Below are 18971 nucleotides of genomic sequence, written 5' to 3' on the forward strand. Positions count from 1 at the left end.
TCCATCGAACCATTCGCATTTCCACCCTTTCCAACCTTCGTTGCTGCTCTACGTTCATTACCCACGTCTCGCTCCCATAAATCATAACACTTCTCACACATGCAGCATACACCTTTCCCTTCAGCTTCAACGACACTCCCCTCCTCATCAGCACGCCACTCAGTTCCCGAAACTTCTTCCATGCACATCTCACTCTAGCAACCGTTGCCGAGTCTGATCCACCTTCTCCATTCAGCATGTCTCCGAGGTAGCAAAATGTTTTCACACCTTCCAGCTTCACGCCGTCTCCAAGATCCAACTCAACATTTCCTCCATCTGCAGCTCCCTCTGTGCACACCTTACATTTGAATGTAGCTGCCACACTGGTTAATGACCCTCTCAGACCACTACATTTTTGATGATCCCACTCCGCGCACATTGTACATTGAATGGAGTTCACTCCATACGCATCTATGTATGTTCGTATTGCTGGGAAACGTCGCTCAACGTGTTGATTGCTCTTGATTCACATGGGCAAATCACCCCTTGTGTTTAGTGCCCACCTTCAGATGTACGAATCAAATCCATAAAGTACAATAACAACAACCTCTTTTTTCTTGTTGTAGATCTTGGAATACAAATCGGAATGTGAGGGTCTGGAATACCCGTACTGTGGAGATGCTAAAACTCCCAATGACCGTCTTTTCTTCAAGAAAAGCAAAGATCTCCAGGAGTTGTCAATTGTCCTGAAAAATGCTTCACTGGAGGACAGCGGCACATACAAATGCATCATGCATCGGGTGCTCAAAATGAATGTTGATGAACCACCTGAGCAGGTGAAAACTATCACGATTGAACTGGAGATCTTCAACATTTGTAAGTCTCACCCGCTATTGGTCATTCGTAGGTCCTCTGGGAGTTATTCCCTTGTTTGTCTTCAGGCACTCCACATTGGTGACATTGTTTGTTTATTTATTTAGACATTGAAGCAAATGGAAGAGCGGTTGGGTTACAAGTTGAGTTCGAACTTTAGTTGCACTCAAGTTGAGCTTGATGCCCCGGTCACAGTTTCTTCGCGAGTGCGCACTGTTTTCTCACTTGTGTGACAATATACCCTCGTCTCCAAAAGTTAAGTTCACTGCGTCAGATGTCTCATCTAATTGTTGTCATTTGCTCCCTGGATTTATTAACTATCGTTCATATGTTCCCATTTCTTCTTGTCCCTGGTCCTCTTGTATCCATTTCAAGTTTGTATTTGTTTTGTTAGTCTGAATTGAGGTGCAAAAGTGAGAGTCTGGGTCATTCCTGCATGAAATGCATGTTCAAAATATATTGGGAGGTTCTTCTTTTTTCCAGATTGTGGTGGATTCTGCAGTAGCTTTCCCGGCAGAGGCCTGATCCCTCGTGGCTTCCCTCCCCTCCATCGATATTTTGTAAACTTAAGTTCTTTCCTTCGCCGTTTTGCTTTTTTCTTTTATTTTATTTTCTCCCCTTACCTCCCCTGAACATCTTACCCTTTGTCTAATGTTTTACATACAAAAATAGAAAAATTCATTCATATTCATATTTTCCTCATGGTCCCCGCCCACGACCATGGTCCCCGCCCACGACCATGGTCCCCGCCCACGACCACGGTCCCCGCCCACGACCACGTGCGTGTTGTCTCGCCCCGCCCCTTTATCTCCTTTTTCTTCTATCTCTCCAGCCGATACTCACCTTTCCAATTCTAGTTTCCACCATATTCATTCAACCCTTTCTCCTTCTTTCTCAGATCCACGCCCTCACTTCAGGGATTTTTCCGAGATTGTTTTTCACGGTTTTGTTAAAATATTATTTATATATGTTTAAACTTTCCCCTGCAGTGTTTTATTCAGTGGTATATTACAACACGCTGTTTTTCTTCCTACTTAAAAGGCTTTTTTCAATTTCCTCATCAAATCATTCCATTTAAAAAAAAAAATTCAACCTCTCACAGTCCTTCCTTTCTACATTCTCTAAACTCACCTTCATTCCACCCCTCCTCCATCGTTTTCAAATGGATGTCTGACTTGAAAATCACAATAAACCCAGTTTGTAATAAATGTTTGTTTGTCATTAATCATCCAATTTCTAAACTCCCCCGCCTCAATCTCCCCCTCCTAAACGTTCCCCTCCCCGCCTAAACTCCCCCCTCACCCTTCCCTTTCACTTCTCCCCCCACCTCACCCCGCCCCTCCTAAACTCCCCCTCGCCCCTCCCCTCCAAATCTCTCCCCTTGCCCTTCCCCTTCTAATCTCCCCCACCCCCTCCCCTTCAAATATCTCTTCCTCACCCCTCCCCTTCAAATCTCCCCCCTCCCCTTCAAAACTACCCCTCACCCCTCCCCTTCAAAACTACCCCTCACTCCTCCCCTTCAAACCTCCCCCCACCCCTTCCCTAATAATCTCCCCCCTGCCCTACCATCTTTCTCCAAATCTCCCCTCTCCCCCCCTCCTCAAAGCTGCCTCCTCCCACTTCCTCTCCCTTTCATCGCATACCTCAACCTCCTTCAACCTTCTACTTTGCTCTACCTCCTCCCTTCCCCTCAAACAATGCCTCACTGTGCCTCTTCCCATCACCATCAACCTTTTGTCCTCCTCATCCCCCCCTTTCTCCTAGCTCTTCTGCAATCTCTGACACACGATCAACAGCTCTCCCTACCTCCTCCTCTCAACCCTCTTACCCTACCGCTCACCTCACCTTCCCTGTCCTGTACCCGATGCTCCCTCTCCCTCTTCCTTAACGGTATGGACCTCAAACATCCAGGGCCTTCGCTCAAACCTGATTGATCTCTCCATACAGGTTGCTTCTGACAAACCAGACTTGATCTGCTTCACAGAAACTTTCCTCCTTCAAGATGTCTCTGATTCCTTAACATCTTCCTAACTTCCCTGAAAATGTCTGCTGCTCTTCTTCTGCTGCAATCGGCTCATCTGATCATGTGTTTGTTAAAGTGAACATCTCTCTGACCATTCTCAGAGAGCCTCCTCAGCGTCGACGAGTCTGGCATTTCACTCAGGCCAACTGGCACGGTCTTCAAGCAGCCATCAATCATTTGGACTGGTCTCCCATCTCTACTGCCTCTGACATCAACTCATCCTGGGAATTCTTCCAAAGTAAATTGCTCTCTCTCATGCACAGATTTATCCCATCTCGTCTTCAGTTGTCATACCCTTCCTCCCATCCATGGTACACGGAATCTTGTGGTGAGGCTGTTGCCCAGAAAAAATTTGCCTTCGTCTCCTGGAAAGCAAATCCAGCGGAAGGAAATCTCATTTCCTTTCACAAAGCCCGAAACAAGTGTGTGTCCACCCTCAGGAGAGCCAGGAAACAATATCTCTCCGTTCTCAAGACCGAACTCTCTTATCTGTCTCCCTCTTCCAAATCCTGGTGGCATCTGGTCAAATCTGTTTCTGGTGTTTGTTCCCCCTCCATCCCCTCCCTCACCTCAAACGGCTACACAGCTGACTCCGCACGTGAAAAAGCTGAATGCCTCAACTCTGTGTTTGCCTCTAAATCTTGTGTCCCAAACCCATCCCTCTCTGTACCCACCGTACCCAGTCGTACCCAGCTGCTCCTGGACTCTGTGTCCTTTCCTCCTGACAAGGTGGAAAAGTTTCTGTCAACCCTCGACTCTGATTCTGCAACTGGACCTGACGGCATCAGCCCACGGGTCCTAAAATCCAGTTCTTCCGCTCTTTCACTCCCTCTCTCTGTTCTCTTCACCCTCTCTTTTGCTCAAGGTCATCTGCCACCTGCTTGGAAATCAGCCAACATCACCGCTTTGCACAAAAAGGTGCAAAAACAGATCCTAGAAACTACAGACCAATCAGCCTTCTCCCAATTATCAGCAAAGTCATGGAATCCATCATTGCCTCGGATATGAAATCTTTCCTCTTCTCCAATGGCTTGATCTCTGATCATCAATTTGGTTTCAGACCTGGTCACTCTACTCTGGACATGCTGCTTCTGCATTCTCCACAATGGATGGACGTCCTCAATGCCAAACAGGAAATCAGAGCTGTCTCCCTTGACATATCACGTGCCTTCGATACGGTCTGGCACCCCGCTCTGCTCACCAAACTCTCCTCCTTTGGTATCCATGGAAATCTCCACGCATGGCTGGGGGACTTCCTCTCTAGTCGTATTCAACGTGTGGCCCTGAATGGGTTTCTCTCATCTCCTCTTCCTGTTCAGGCTGGAGTTCCCCAAGGCAGTGTTCTGGGCCCTGTGCTTTTTCTGGTCTTCATCAATGATCTCTCTGGCTCTCTTGAAAATCCTCTCTATCTCTTTGCTGATGACTCTACTCTCTGTCCCTCCATTCCTCATTCCTCATCCCTCAGATCGGCAGTCTGCAGCCTCCTCACTCTCTGCAGACCTGGACAAAATCACAGACTAGGCAAACAAGTGGAACATGTCTTTCAATTCTGCCAAATCTCACACTCTTACGATGTCTCTCCGAAAAGACCGACTGGACAACCCTCTCATCCACTTTCTGAATAATCCTCTCCAAGAAGTTCTGTCACTCAAGCTTTTGGGTCTCACTATCCGCCATGATCTTTCCTGGGAAAACCACATTTCCAAGCTGGCCTCCAAAGCCAGTCGCTGTCTGGGAAACCTCCGTCGTGCGAAGTCCTTCCTTGGCACACCTGAGCTCCTCACCACATACAAGGCTTTCATCCACAGCTCAATGGAATACTGCTCTCCCCTCTGGGCTGGTGCTCCTGCCTCACACCTAGCTCGGCTTCATGCTGTTCAGAATCATTGGAATTTCCCGCGATGAAGCTAACTCTGAGGGCCTTTCACTCACTCATGGCAGACAGGTTGGTGGTCTTTCTGTATTCTACCGACTCCTCTCTGGCCTTGCTCCCCCTGCTTTGTCTATGCTCTGCCCCCCAAATATTCCTGCTGGACGCACAAAATCTGCCAACAACCCTCTTCTGGTGAAACTGCCAAAATCAAGACTCTCTGCCCACCTTTTTCCTCTCTTTTTTCTGCCTTTGGAACAAACTCCCACACTCTCTTCAATCCCTCTCCTCCCTCCAGGTCTTTAAAACAGCTGTTCACCACCATTTGTTGTCTTCCCCCATCCAAAACCTTGATCTTTTCTAACCCCGTTAAAACGCTCCAAATCCACATCTTTCAATCCCCAACTTCTTTCCTAAAATTCCGAGAGGTGTTCACTGTTCATTTGCTTTATTCCGTGTACCCATCCCTCCTCCCCCAGCCCTCCCCCTTCCACAGATCTACCGACGTCCCTGTTCTCTACTGCTGTTGTGCTTGTGTGCTTCCCTCTCTCTCCCCCTATTGTCTCCCGCTCCCTTCATTGTTTGAGGGGCAGTCAATAAGTAACCTTAAAATATTTTTCACATCTTGTTTTTTGCACATATGTGTGTAACAACTGTTATTTTAAAACATAATCTCAATTGCATTCATTGCATTTTTTTTTTCAGCGCTTTACTGAGGCCTGGAATGCTCTAGAAAACAATATTTTGGCTGCTTGTGTAGCCATTTGTGCACCAGCTCTTGGACCTCTTCGTCGGATCGGAAAGTGTTTCCTCCAAGCGCCTTTAAGTGGCCCAAAGATGTTAACACATTTATGATGTGTTAATCCGAAGGGGTGAGGTCTGGCGAGTAGGGTGGATGAGGAAGACACTCAAAATGCAGGTCCTCGATTGTTGCAGCTGTAGAGCGGGCAGTATGGGGCCGAGCATTGTCATACTGCAGCAAAACACCGGTAGTGAGTAGTCCACGACGTTTTGATCTGATTGCTGGTTTCAGGTTATTTTTAAGGAGGTCGCAGTATGATGCACCCATGACTGTGGTCCCTCTGGGCATGTAATGCTCTACAAGTGGGCCTCTGCTATCCCCGTTGAGTGTCAGCATCACTTTTCCAGAGGACGGCTGTGTGCGGAATTTTTTGGGCTTTGGTGAAGTTTAATGGCGCCACTCTTTGCTTGCCCTCTCCGTTTCTGGCTGAAAGGAGTGGACCCAGCTTTCATCCTCAGTCATCTACGGTGTAAGAAAGCATTGCCTTCTGTTTCATAACGTCGTAGAAGTTCTTCACATGCGTTTACTCACCGTTCTTTCAGTTTGGGGGTTGGGGGTGGGGGGGCGGGTGTTGTATAGGCACCCATCTTGCAGACACTTTGTGGAAACCCAGCATGTTGTGAATGACGTGGTGTACTGAACCATGGCTAATGTTCAATTCGGAGACCACTTCATCCAGTGTAATGCACCTGTTTTCCCTTGGCACGCACTCAACTCCTGCAACCATTTATGGTGTGTCAGCTGTGTGAGGCCGGCCCGAGCGAGCAGTGTTTGTCACACTGGACACTCCACTTTTAAACTTCCTGTCCCAGTCGTACACATGCTGCAGCGAAAAACATGCGTCACCATATTGCATTTTCATTCTGCGATGGATTTCACTGGGAGTCACGCCCTCATTTCCCAAGAAACAGATGACAGAATGTTACTCCTCCCTGGTGCATGCTTTTAAGGGGGCCGCCATCTTAGAACTGCCCTTCTGATGTCATACGCTCAATGTTGCCAGATCTAAAACGGGCAAAATATGGCTCTTATCCATAGCTTTAACATATGTCATCACCACCAGGTGATGGCATCTACAACTACACACATTATATTCTCAAATTTATATCGCCATTTTAAGGTTACTTCTTGACTGGCCCTTGTATTGTACGTTTTATGTGTCTGTGCATGTTTTCACGTTCAATGTGTTAGCTCGTACACGAGCCTCGATTCTGTATCCCAAAAAAAAAAAAAAGAGGCTCGAGTAACTCCTCCATAGAGTCAGTGGACTCATCTGCAAAATGGTTTAATGGATTTTTTTTCCCATTGATGTAGATAGATTGATTTTATGGATGTGAAGACCAGGATTGGTCCCAGAATGCTACTTTGAGGGACATTGGCTGTACTGGTTTCTGTTAAAGCGCAGCTCAGAGAGAACAGTAGCTCTAATTTCACCAGTGCATGTCAACCACTACACAATGAAATGTCATGTGACTAACCCTAACACTTTAACACAAGGGTGACTGCAAAAGCGAGACAAACAAACCACTTGATGTTTGCCAAGCTGCAGTCACGATCTCGAAAAGAGAAAAGAACGATTCACATCCTGAGAACCGGTATGAACGTCAAAGTGCAGAGATTGCCTACCGACCTGAATATGATCGAACAGAGACAATAATGTCTTATTACTCACTTGACTATGATTCTGTGGCGTGTGAAAACAAGAAAGGATTAACGAATATAGAGCAGAAAAGATCGTCAAGGCGTGACAGGACCCAGGTGGCTTGTAAATAACCTCCTCATAAAATCTCGTGGCACAGACCAGCTCCAGATAAAACTCCGCCCAATTGGGTGATTTCCAACTTCGGCTCCACCTATCTTCAGACTTTAATAATTGCGTGCAAAACAGCCGGTCTCCCAAGGATGTTTAGAATTACATTAATAAAATCATTGAGGACCATTACATTGGCCTCTCAAGCAGTGGTTCCCAAACCCCTTTGTCCACAACCAAAAATTTTAAATCGCATTCGCCTCGCGATCCAAATAGTAATGGTGCCGACTTACTACCAGTACCTACGATAAAAAATTGTCAGAGAAAACTCTTTCAATGTGAAATAACCCCCTCAGAAAACAGGATTTTTAGGGGGGCTTTTCAAGTTTGGATTGCGACCTTTGATTTAGGAACCCCTGCTGTAGAGGGTTAGTGTGGGATAGAGCCAATAGTTTTCCATTATTGTGGAAAACGGACCAAATTCATGGAGTCCGTGTCTCAAAACAGAAAACTGAACTTGACGCTTTGGTCAATTTTGGTAAACCAGCAAGCTAGCAACCACCTAGGGATAGAGTGGGCAAAAATGCGAATGGAGTCTTCTGTCATCGAGCCGAGCGGCAAGCTGGGAGCAACAATTCCCATTTATTGCCACTTCTGATGCAATTTGAATGCTCTAATGGTGGCGTGGTGCTCCATTTGAAACTGCTTGTTCGATATGTGTCGCATTTTGATGCCTGGGGCCCATAATAAAATTCTGTATTGGTGTCAAACCTGTGACCAATTGAAAATTAATAGTAGGAGGATTTTTGGCAAAACTTGTGATTTTGTATGATGCAGGGAAGCCACCTTTGGAGAATGACCTGGAAAACAGCAGAGAAAGATGAAGAGACCTTGCAGATTAACGATTCCTGAGTCTTAAGGTGCCAATCCCATCATGTCCAGTAGCACTGGAGGAATTGAACGATTATGAACAGGGTTCCTATGGTTCCTTGAAAGTCATGGAGTTTTTTAAATCGCGTTTTTCAGGCCTGGAAAGTCATTGGTTTTAGTCTAGGTCATTCAAAGTCAAGAAAAAGAATTTTAAAAAATCAAGAAGGGGTTTTCTTTTTAAACAATCAAACTGATCTACTTTCATTTCAGACCGTGATTGACATCTTATCCAAGCTGCTTATAGGCAGGGGTGTGATGTGATGTGATGGGGGTGAGTTGCTTGAAGGATGAAGTGGGACAAATCGTTGTGGACCCAGATGGAATTAAAGGAAGATGGAAAAGATATATGGAAATACTGTTGAATGCAGAGAATGAATGGGATGGCAACATAGAGAGTAACCCAGTTTTAGGACCAGCAGAGAAGATAACTGAGAAGGAAGTTGAGGAAGCGATAAAAGCAATGAAGAGTAGAAAAGCGGGAGGGCTGACGTGAGTTGTGGGAGATATGTTGAAGGCAGCGGGAAATTGGGGTGTGAAGAGAATGACAGAGATCTGCAATCTGGTGGTGAAAGAAGGCCGCATTCCAGTGGATTGGGAACTGAGTACCCTCGTCCCTCTATACAAGGGGAAAGGTGACCCTCTGGACTGTGGCTCGTATCGAGCGATAAAGTTATTGGAGCATGGAATGAAGGTATTGGAAAGGGTGTTGGAGAGGAGGATAAGGAAGAAAGTGAAGATTGATGAAATGCAGTTTGGATTTATGCCAGGAAGAGGAATGACAGACATGCTTTTTATTGTGAGGCAGTTGCAGGAAATGTACACAGAGAAGAGGAAGAAGTTGTTTCTTGGGTTTGTTCATCTGGAGAAAGCATTCGATAGGGTTCCACGTGAAGTAGTGACATGGGCATTGAGGAAGTTAGGAGTGGAGGAATGGTTGATCAGAGTAGTGATGGCAATGTACAAAAAAGCGCGCACAGCTGTAAGGACGAAGGACGGGAACAGTGGTGAGTTTGAGGTGAAGGTGGGAGTGCATCAGGGGTCGGTACTAAGTCCACTACTATTTGTACTTTGTAGCTGTGATGGAGGTGCTGGCCCGGAACATACAGGAGGGTTTACCGTGGGAGTTGTTGTATGCAGATGACCTGGTGTTGATTGCAGAAAGTATGGATGGACTGAAGGAGAAGATGAACAAGTGGAAGGTATGTATGGAGACAAAAGGTCTGAAGGTGAATATCGGAAAAACGAAGGTGATGGCAAGTGGTAAAGCATGTGGTGAGGTGGAGAGAACTGGGAAGTGGCCGTGTGCTGTGTACAGGAAGGGTGTCGGAGTGAATTCCATTCAATGTACAATGTTCGCTGAGTGGGTTCATCAAAAATGTAGTGGTCTGAAAGGGTCATTAACCAGTGTGACAGCTACATTCAAGTGTAAGGTGTGCACAGAGGGAGCTGCAGATGGAGGAAATGTTGAGTTGGATCTTGGAGACGGCGTGAAGCTGGAAGGTGTGAAAACATTTTGTTACCTAGGAGACATGCTGAATGGAGAAGGTGGATCAGACTTGGCAACGGTTGCTCGAGTGAGATGTGCATGGAAGAAGTTTCGGGAACTGAGTGGCGTGCTGATGAGGAGGGGAGTGTCGTTGAAGCTGAAGGGAGAGGTGTATGCTGCATGTGTGAGAAGTGTTATGATTTATGGGAGCGAGACATGGGTAATGAACATAGAGCAGCAACCAAGGCTGGAAAGGGTGGAAATGCGAATGGTTCGGTGGATGTGTGGAGTATCGTTGAGAGAGAGGAAGACAAATGATCAATTGCGAAAGATGATGGGAATAGAGCCTGTGATGGATGCTGTGAAGAGAAACAGTTTGAGATGGTTTGGTCACGTGTTGAAGAAGGATGAAAGTGACTGGTTGAGAAGAGTGATGGAAATGAATGTAGAAGGAAGTAGAGGACGGGGAAGACCGAGAAAGACTTGGCTAAAGATGGTGGAAGAAGAAATGCGGGCAAGGGGGTTAACAAGGGGAGATGCAGAAAATAGGGCAAAATGGAGAAGATTGTCATGGGGACCGCAAGGCTAACCCCCGCTCTAGCAGGGAAAATGGCCTTAAAATGCCTGTTGTTTTTGTTGTATTGACATCTTGTCCAACCATTCTGCTTTTCAGTCTAAAGATCACCGAGGTGATGCTTTTGAGTTGAGGCTGTATTTATGCATCCATTTAGACGACTTTCCTTTCCATAATCGGCTCGACGTGCTTTGTCAAAGGGAAATTGTTGCTAAAGAGACATTGGAGCAGCCTTTTTTACCATGTTTGTAAATGTAGAAATGTAACTTGGTACAAATTAAGTGAAACCCTCTTCGACACTTGGTGTGCTTGTAACTGGGTTGTCGTCTCTTGTGCAGTGGCTCGTGACCTCACTTCTGTGATATCGGAGGTCATGATGTATTTTATGATCGTGGCGAGCACCTTGTGTCTGGCCGTGACGCTCGTGGTTTGCTACAAGCAGGTGGAACAGGCCGACCTCGAAAAACGTGGGAATGTGTAAGTCACATGACCATTATTTTCTCACTTGCTTTCATGTTTATCCCAGGATCATGATGCACACCCCCGTCCCCACTCACCTTTCCATGTACCACAATCCACAGTCTCAATGCCACTTAAATAGCCTCGATTATAGCCTTGTGTGAAGGTCAAAGTGTGGAAAAGCAATTTTTCGCTCTCTGTCTGCACGTGTCAGTCTCCGATTGAGGAGCTACTTGATTTCCATTCACCTTTATATCTTGAACACTGCAGGACATGAATCGGAACACGAACCTGCAGCTTAGTACTTCATACTTAGGCTCTGAAATTTGGCTCAGAAAAAACTTTGGTACTTGGTAGTTTGGCTCTGAAATTGGCAGTTTATACGGAATATTGTACCGGGCATGCATGCGTGGAGGAGTAATGTGTCGATAACGGTAAAGATATTTTTATTCTATCTGCCTGTCTGGCAGTGAAACAAAATTGAAAATTACTCCAAACAGGAAACTTGCTGTTTTTAATGATGTCATAAAGGACATAAACACCAGGCATGAAGAACTAATGTATTGTATTAAATAAGGTGGTGTAAGATGGTGATTCAACCGCGGTGAACTTCCAAAAACATTTTCTATACTTTTTTTTTTTAAACACTAATTTTATTTCCATTGAATTATATACTTGAACACAAGTCACCTGGTTCACACTTCCAAAAACCTCCAGTTTAGCAGTACTTGAACAAAATATGGCAACATTATAGGTCATCTCGACCAATCAAATTTTGCACTCATGCTCTGTACTGGGGCATATCGAGATTCAAACAAAATCGCAGCTCGTATGAAATGCACATTGTGCTCTAAATCACAAACAAGACTTCACGTGTCCTTTTTCTCAAGACTGCACGGGGTAACGTGTTCTATGAACTCGCTCATTGGAATTGCACTACTAACTGTAATGATATGGATTGCACACACGCCTCTACACTGTCTAGCTGTGATGGTGCTGCACATGCCAAGGAAGGGGGATAGCTGTCCTTCATTTGGGGATGTTAATTCGACGGTATTTTGCACAATGCAAATGAAAAACGAATTATCCGCAAGGGAACTTTTGGCCAAGTTTTTCATTTTTACACCAAACCTTTCTTTTTAAATGCCATGGAAAAACTTATTTTTATTGTCCTCCTCACCTCATCTCACCTTTACTTTATTCTCACCTTTATTAAATGTTTTTCCTTCATGTTATTGTTCTGCAGGACTGATTACCTGGTCATTGCACCTGTAAACAAGGAGGGCGCTGCTGGAGAAACTGCAGAGGAGGAGATAAAGGAGACAACATAGGGTTTGTTCCTATAAGTTGTACAACAATCTTTATTGAAGTACAAGTTTACGTTTTTGTAAATTTCCTTTTTCAGGATAAGCCATTGTGTTCATTCCCATTTATTACAATAAAAATACCATTCTGAGGACCATTACATTGCCCTCTAGAGCAGTGGTTCCCAACTTTTTTTTGTCCAGGACCCAAAATGCCCGATTTGGAGGATTTTTAATATTTGGACAGAGAAACATTTTATTGTTTATTTTAGGCCAAAGTACCACATTATGAAACAGGAAGAAAGTTTGGGAGATGTACAACATTACTGAAAACCCGAAATGGCATGTACTCAGTACAGATATCTATGCTCTGTGCTTTGCCATATCTACGGTAATATTGTGCACTGAAAATTAGATGCAATAAAAGGCAATTGTGATCGCATTGTACATTTCCCAATCACATGATCATTGCAGCAAACACAGCAATTAACAATGATGGAATTGAGAAAACGACCACACAGCAGTCATGAGGGATGGGATGTATAAAAAGCACGTGCAGGTGGTAGATGGGAGGGTGGTGTTTAACTCCTCATAAGAGGAATAGGGAGATGAATGTGAAATTGCACTTCTCAATGGAGTGAGTGGGGAAGGGTGGGAGCCGTCGATTGATTCCACAACTGTGTGGCTGCCAATATAGCCTTGATATATGCACACACGCCTCTACACTGTCTAGCCATGTTCTAATCTCGACAGGGTTTGTACTGGGCCTGGAAATCCTTGAATAGCATGGAAATTTGTTACCTCAAATTCAAGGCCCTGAAAGCATGGATTTTTGCCATTTTCCTCAAGAGTCTGGGAAAGGCACGTGTGATGAAAAAGGGAAATAGTCGACTTTTTTGGTTTAAATTTGAGAAGCAATGATTTTGAGTGATCGCAGGAAACAGACGGAATTCACGGAATCTGCGCCGAAAAACTGATACCGACACGGAGTGAAATACACCGCCTAGGGGCTCTGCCGAGGAAGAAAGGTGCAGACGATTGCCCAAATTCATTGCCCATTCATTCATTGCCATTCACTAAAATTCATTCCCATTCATGATATTTTTTTCTGTCTGCTTGTCTGGTAAGCAAACAAAATTGAAAATCATTCCAAACAGGAAACTTACTGGGTTGTCATGAAAAACGCAAACAACAGGCATGAAGAACTAATTTACCATGTTGTTGTTGTTGTTGCGTTGCCCCGATCAGTTCTGGTTGACCAGCGGCACAGTGATAGCCGATCGATCTCACAGGAGCGACCCAGAGATCCCTCACATCCAATATGTTGTGTTCTTGCCTACGTGAAGCCAGGACCATGCAGTCTTCCATGATATGTTTTATTGTGTGAAGAGTGGCCTGGCAATAGTTGCAGGTGTCATCAGTGCTGGCGTCGAGTTTGTGTTTGCAGTGTAAAAGTTGTGGGTGGTGTCCACAGTGAATGCGTGAAAGGTGAACACGAGCAGATCTGGAGAGTAGTTTCTCTGCGTCATCGATGGGTGGGGGTTTTGGTCCCAGGTTGTTGTTTATGGTGATGTGGGTGTGGAGGTGTTTTTTGTAGTTTCCGTTGTTTGTTGGGGGGATGTTATGAAAGACGTCACTGTAGTGTCTTTGTGGTGTAGTTTGAATGTGTCTAGTGGCCTGTAGGTGGTTGTACATGCAGTGACATCGGTGATTAGGATTGGCATTTGCCGTTGCAAAGAACTGTGCACCTCTCATGTCGAAGTGGTCTTTGATTTTTAGCATTTTTTTTTTTTACTTCTGTGTGTAGGTGCTCGATGATGGGTGTTGTTAATTAATATGCAACCTGTGATTATGCAAAGGGCTTCGTTTTGTATGGTCTGTTTGTTTTGAATGGTCTGCAGGGTGTTGAGTTAAGTGTTTGATAGGCTGCAGGCCCAATGGTGTAATTGATGACTGATCTAATGTACTGTTTGGATGTTAGTGATGTTGTTTCTTTGTGGTGTCTGAAGTTGGTGCCTGTGAGTTCCCCAAGTGTGTTCAGTCTGGGTGTGAATGTTTTTTTAATGTTTGTAATGTGATCTGAGAATGACACGGATGTGTTAAAGGTGATGCCCAGTATTTTTGCTTGGTGTGTATGTGGAATAGGGATGTCGTTCAGTGTAATTTGTGGTGCAGCGCTATGTACCTTGGTGTAATTTGTTAAAAGAGTGACTGTTGGCTTTGAGGGGGCCTACCTTTAGTCTATTGATGGTGACCCAGGTTTGTAGGGTGCCGAGGAAGGGTTGAAGTTGTACTGTGGTGGAGCTGATGTTGCTGATGCTGATGCCACAGTACAAGTAGAGGTGATGGTTATATCATCCGCATATGATGCTAATTGTATGTTCTCAGGGTGGTTGTGATATGTCGTGCATATGAGGTTAATTGTATGTTCTCAGGGTGGTTGTGGTATGTCCTACATATGAGGTTAATTGTATGTTCTCAGGGTGGTTGTGGTATGTCCTACATATGAGGTTAATTGTATGTTCTCAGGTGGTTGTGGAATTTCGTGCATATGAGGTTAATTGTATGTTCTCTGGTGGTTGTGGTATGTCGTGCATGTGAGGTTAATTGTATGTTCCCTGGTGGTTGTGGAATTTCATGCATATGAGGTTAATTGTATGTTCTCGGGTGGTTGTGGAATTTCGTGCATATGAGGTTAATTGTATGTTCTCAGGGTGGTTGTGGTATGTCGTACATATGAGGTTAATTGTATGTTATCGGGTGGTTGTGGAATTTCGTCCATATGAGGTTAATTGTATGTTCTCTGGTGGTTGTGGTATGTCGTGCATATGAGGTTAATTGTATGTTCTCGGGTGGTTGTGGTATGTCGTGCATATGAGGTTAATTGTATGTTCTCGGGTGGTTGTGGAATTTCGTGCATATGAGGTTAATTGTATGTTCTCTGGTGGTTGTGGTATGTCGTGCATGTGAGGTTAATTGTATGTTCTCGGGTGGTTGTGGAATTTCGTGCATATGAGGTTAATTGTATGTTCTCTGGTGGTTGTGGTATGTCGTGCATATGAGGTTAATTGTATGTTCTCGGGTGGTTGTGGAATTTCGTGCATATGAGGTTAATTGTATGTTCTCTGGTGGTTGTGGTATGTCGTGCATGTGAGGTTAATTGTATGTTCTCGGGTGGTTGTGGAATTTCGTGCATACGAGGTTAATTGTATGTTCTCGGGTGGTTGTGGAATTTCGTGCATATGAGGTTAATTGTATGTTCTCGGGTGGTTGTGGAATTTCGTGCATATGAGGTTAATTGTATGTTCTCGGGTGGTTGTGGAATTTCGTGCATGTGAGGTTAATTGTATGTTCTCGGGTGGTTGTGGAATTTCGTGCATATGAGGTTAATTGTATGTTCTCGGGTGGTTGTGGAATTTCGTGCATATGAGGTTAATTGTATGTTCTCTGGTGGTTGTGGAATTTCGTGCATATGAGGTTAATTGTATGTTCTCGGGTGGTTGTGGAATTTCGTGCATATGAGGTTAATTGTATGTTCTCTGGTGGTTGTGGTATGTCGTGCATGTGAGGTTAATTGTATGTTCTCGGGTGGTTGTGGAATTTCGTGCATATGAGGTTAATTGTATGTTCTCTGGTGGTTGTGGTATGTCGTGCATATGAGGTTAATTGTATGTTCTCGGGTGGTTGTGGAATTTCGTGCATATGAGGTTAATTGTATGTTCTCTGGTGGTTGTGGTATGTCGTGCATGTGAGGTTAATTGTATGTTCTCGGGTGGTTGTGGAATTTCGTGCATACGAGGTTAATTGTATGTTCTCGGGTGGTTGTGGAATTTCGTGCATATGAGGTTAATTGTATGTTCTCGGGTGGTTGTGGAATTTCGTGCATATGAGGTTAATTGTATGTTCTCGGGTGGTTGTGGAATTTCGTGCATGTGAGGTTAATTGTATGTTCTCGGGTGGTTGTGGAATTTCGTGCATATGAGGTTAATTGTATGTTCTCGGGTGGTTGTGGAATTTCGTGCATATGAGGTTAATTGTATGTTCTCTGGTGGTTGTGGAATTTCGTGCATATGAGGTTAATTGTATGTTCTCGGGTGGTTGTGGAATTTCGTGCATGAACAAATTAAAGAGTGTGGGGAGAGGAGTGAGCCTTTAGGGACTCCTTTCGGAAAGTGACGTGTGCATGAAAACCTGCTGTTAAAAATTACGAATGACTGTTTGCATGACAGGTAGTTAGCCAGCCAGCATTTGGTGTTGTTGTGCATGTTTGTGTTGAGTATTTTGTTTGTAAGTAAGAGCTTTGGCAGTGTGTCTAATTTACCACGTTAAATAAGGTGGTGTAAAAGATGCTGCATTAATGGTCGTAAGGTTCTGAAGAAAAAAAATAATTTCAATTGTATCTTTACTTGAACAATGTAGCATACAAATAGCCTTCCTGTCAATTCCAAAAAAAACCTCTAGTGTAGCAGTACCTGGACAATTTTTTATGCCATATTGAAAAATCTAATTTGCCGCTCAAGCTCTCAGCATTGGGGTATCGAGATTCAGGCAAAATCGCACCTCGTAGAAAATATAGATCATGGTCGGAGATGCAAAGCAAGAGTTTAAAAGTCCGTTTTCTCAAGACTGCACGGGGTAAGGTGTACTCTTTAATGTATATGGATAATGGCTGTTCATATTTTACCATGTAATAAATCTTTGCAAATTACCTCAAATTGTCTTCCTACAGCGATCTAGCAGAGGAAGAGATGGGACTTTGAATTGCTTCTTCGCTCTGACTCTGCATCACTTGCACAGTGGCTGGAACTCTGTGGGTCTTCCTCCACCAGATCTCACGTGACGTTCATATGACCCGTCCCAATGCTGCTCTCATATCGGTGTCTGTTTTCCTTTTGCCTACATTTTCTTTCCTCTTCCATTATTACCTCCTCCCCCTGCTCCACCATCCCCCCAAACCCTGCTCTTGTTCATGGGCTATATTATCATTAGTGTTCACACTTCCACGTCCATTACTTCCTTATTGGCTGAAACAGATTTATTTTTCTTAACCACGACCACCTGATTGACTCCACTACTATATTTTCAATTCTTCCTCCCACCCCCTCCTCCCCACCCATTCCCCTCTCGGTAAAACAGTTTAAAACACCTTCCATAGTCGAATCCTGCCCTCCTGTCAGCTTTGATCTTTGACTGAGTTTTGTTAGACCTTTCTACCTTTGGCCTGACGTTCTGTCCTGTGCTGAGCACTTATCGAGTCTGAATGCTGTAGTGACGTCATTTCTGTTAACCTCTTGCACATTGGAGTGTTTGCCAAGGAAGTGTTTGCCAAGTCCGATGATGGGGTAAAGTCTTTGCACAAATGTTTCTTATTTATGTATGTTTTATTTATTTCTCAGCCTGAACTTGTTTGTAGCAAATGTTTTTCATAGCTGGAAACCTCATGACATATTCACAAAATAATGATTGTAATCTTTTCAAATGCTGTAATTTGCTGTGAAGCTGGAAGGGCTGGAAAGGGAAGGAAAGGGAAGATAACATTCATTGAAAAAGATTGTAATGGGGATGGAATGGATTTTCTTTGCAGGAGTTTAAAAGAATATGTGAACTTCACATTTTTATTTTGTAGCCTGGCAAAGCAGCTGTGCATGTAGAAGTTATCATTAACAGTTCTGCTGCATGCTTGAGTTTTTTAATGATAAAGGATTTCGGTATTGTCATTGAGATTGATTTTTCTCCCATGGAATCCACAGCTAATAGTCTGGTGGTGGTGGTGGTGGTGGTAAGACGGGGGACATGACGTGTCGAAGAAAACACAGTCGAAGGGAAGTGTGAAATAAACTTTTAATGAGTACACTTCGGCACGGAAAGGTTTACACGGTGGTTCCGTCCGGGCCGGAACAGACGTTTGATATCTTGAAGACTGACGTGTCGGACTCGGCATCTCGCACCTTCAAAGAAAAGGCACAATTTGGTTTGAGCGTGGTTTCGGGGCAGAGTTTGTTTAACAGCATGCAAGTAGCACTTAAAGTGGTATTTACAAAACTGCTTTTTTGTACAATAGATGCTCAATCTGCAGTGATATTGTGGAATGTTGATTGAATGATTGGCACTGGCCTAAAAGATGTTGCTGCCTGGTTTCCTCCTTGTAATACAATAAACGGATCGCCATTAAATAAACTTTACTTTACCATTACACGATAGCTAAGAAAAACTGCAATGAAAAACAGGTGTTTATTGTTAAGGCGATTGTGCATCTTCGTCGGTGGACAGGTAGCACAACAGGATGTTGAGGTATGCTAACCGCCAGGGGAAGCTGACATTAACCTTTCATCGCAGCAAGAGTATTCGTTAATGCATTAGCACGTCCTGTTGGAAGTGGAATCATGTCAGAAGACTAAGAGGATGAACAAGTGTGTCACGTGTGAAAAATGAAGACAGGACTTTTTTTCTTTTCTTTTTTTTCCACTCAAATGTATTGCCTTAGGTTTTGGATGTAACAGCATCAAGAAGAGTCCATGGGGATGAAACCTTTTATTAGACTGCTGTTGAATGTTTTGTCCACCGTGAAGATCTTGCAAGCATTGAGAGGATTTGGCACCGCCACGATCCTCGATCTCCACCGAGCTCATCACATAATCGGTTTGGTTTTCATTTTGGTCTTGAGGGATTCCTTGAGAATGTTAGACCTCATTTGATCAAGATCATGTCCTTGTGGTTGTTTCTACTTTTTATTTTCTTTCCCCCACCCTTCCAGAACGACAGATGATGAAGCAGCATTTTTAAAACAAATATTTTTGTTGGATTTTGGAATGACCCAAGTCACAAAATTTGAAAAAAGGGTATAATCAATTTTCAATGCAGGTGAGTACATGATAGATGGAAATTTTTAACTGAATTGGTCTGAGGGTGTTACCCTATAGT

The 18971-nt window shown here is 44.1% G+C and overlaps 1 protein-coding gene across 4 annotated transcripts in view; it reads left to right on the forward strand.

Moving 5' to 3' along the window:
- LOC137430944 (sodium channel regulatory subunit beta-3) overlaps nucleotides 1-17767 on the forward strand; it is an 89399-nt gene extending 71632 nt beyond the window's left edge. For all 4 annotated transcript variants that reach the window (XM_068121724.2, XM_068121723.2, XM_068121726.2 and 1 more), the window contains exons 4-7: nucleotides 606-855; nucleotides 10626-10764; nucleotides 11993-12078; nucleotides 16780-17767. In XM_068121724.2, coding sequence (XP_067977825.1) covers nucleotides 606-855; nucleotides 10626-10764; nucleotides 11993-12077 — 474 coding nt within the window. In that variant the 3' untranslated portion in view covers nucleotide 12078; nucleotides 16780-17767. The remainder of the gene's footprint in view (nucleotides 1-605; nucleotides 856-10625; nucleotides 10765-11992; nucleotides 12079-16779) is intronic.
- The last annotated feature ends 1204 nt before the right edge of the window (nucleotides 17768-18971 follow it).

The sequence above is a fragment of the Myxine glutinosa genome, chromosome 7 (assembly GCF_964187855.1).
Source record: "Myxine glutinosa chromosome 7, kmMyxGlut1.1, whole genome shotgun sequence".
NCBI lineage: Eukaryota > Metazoa > Chordata > Myxini > Myxiniformes > Myxinidae > Myxine > Myxine glutinosa.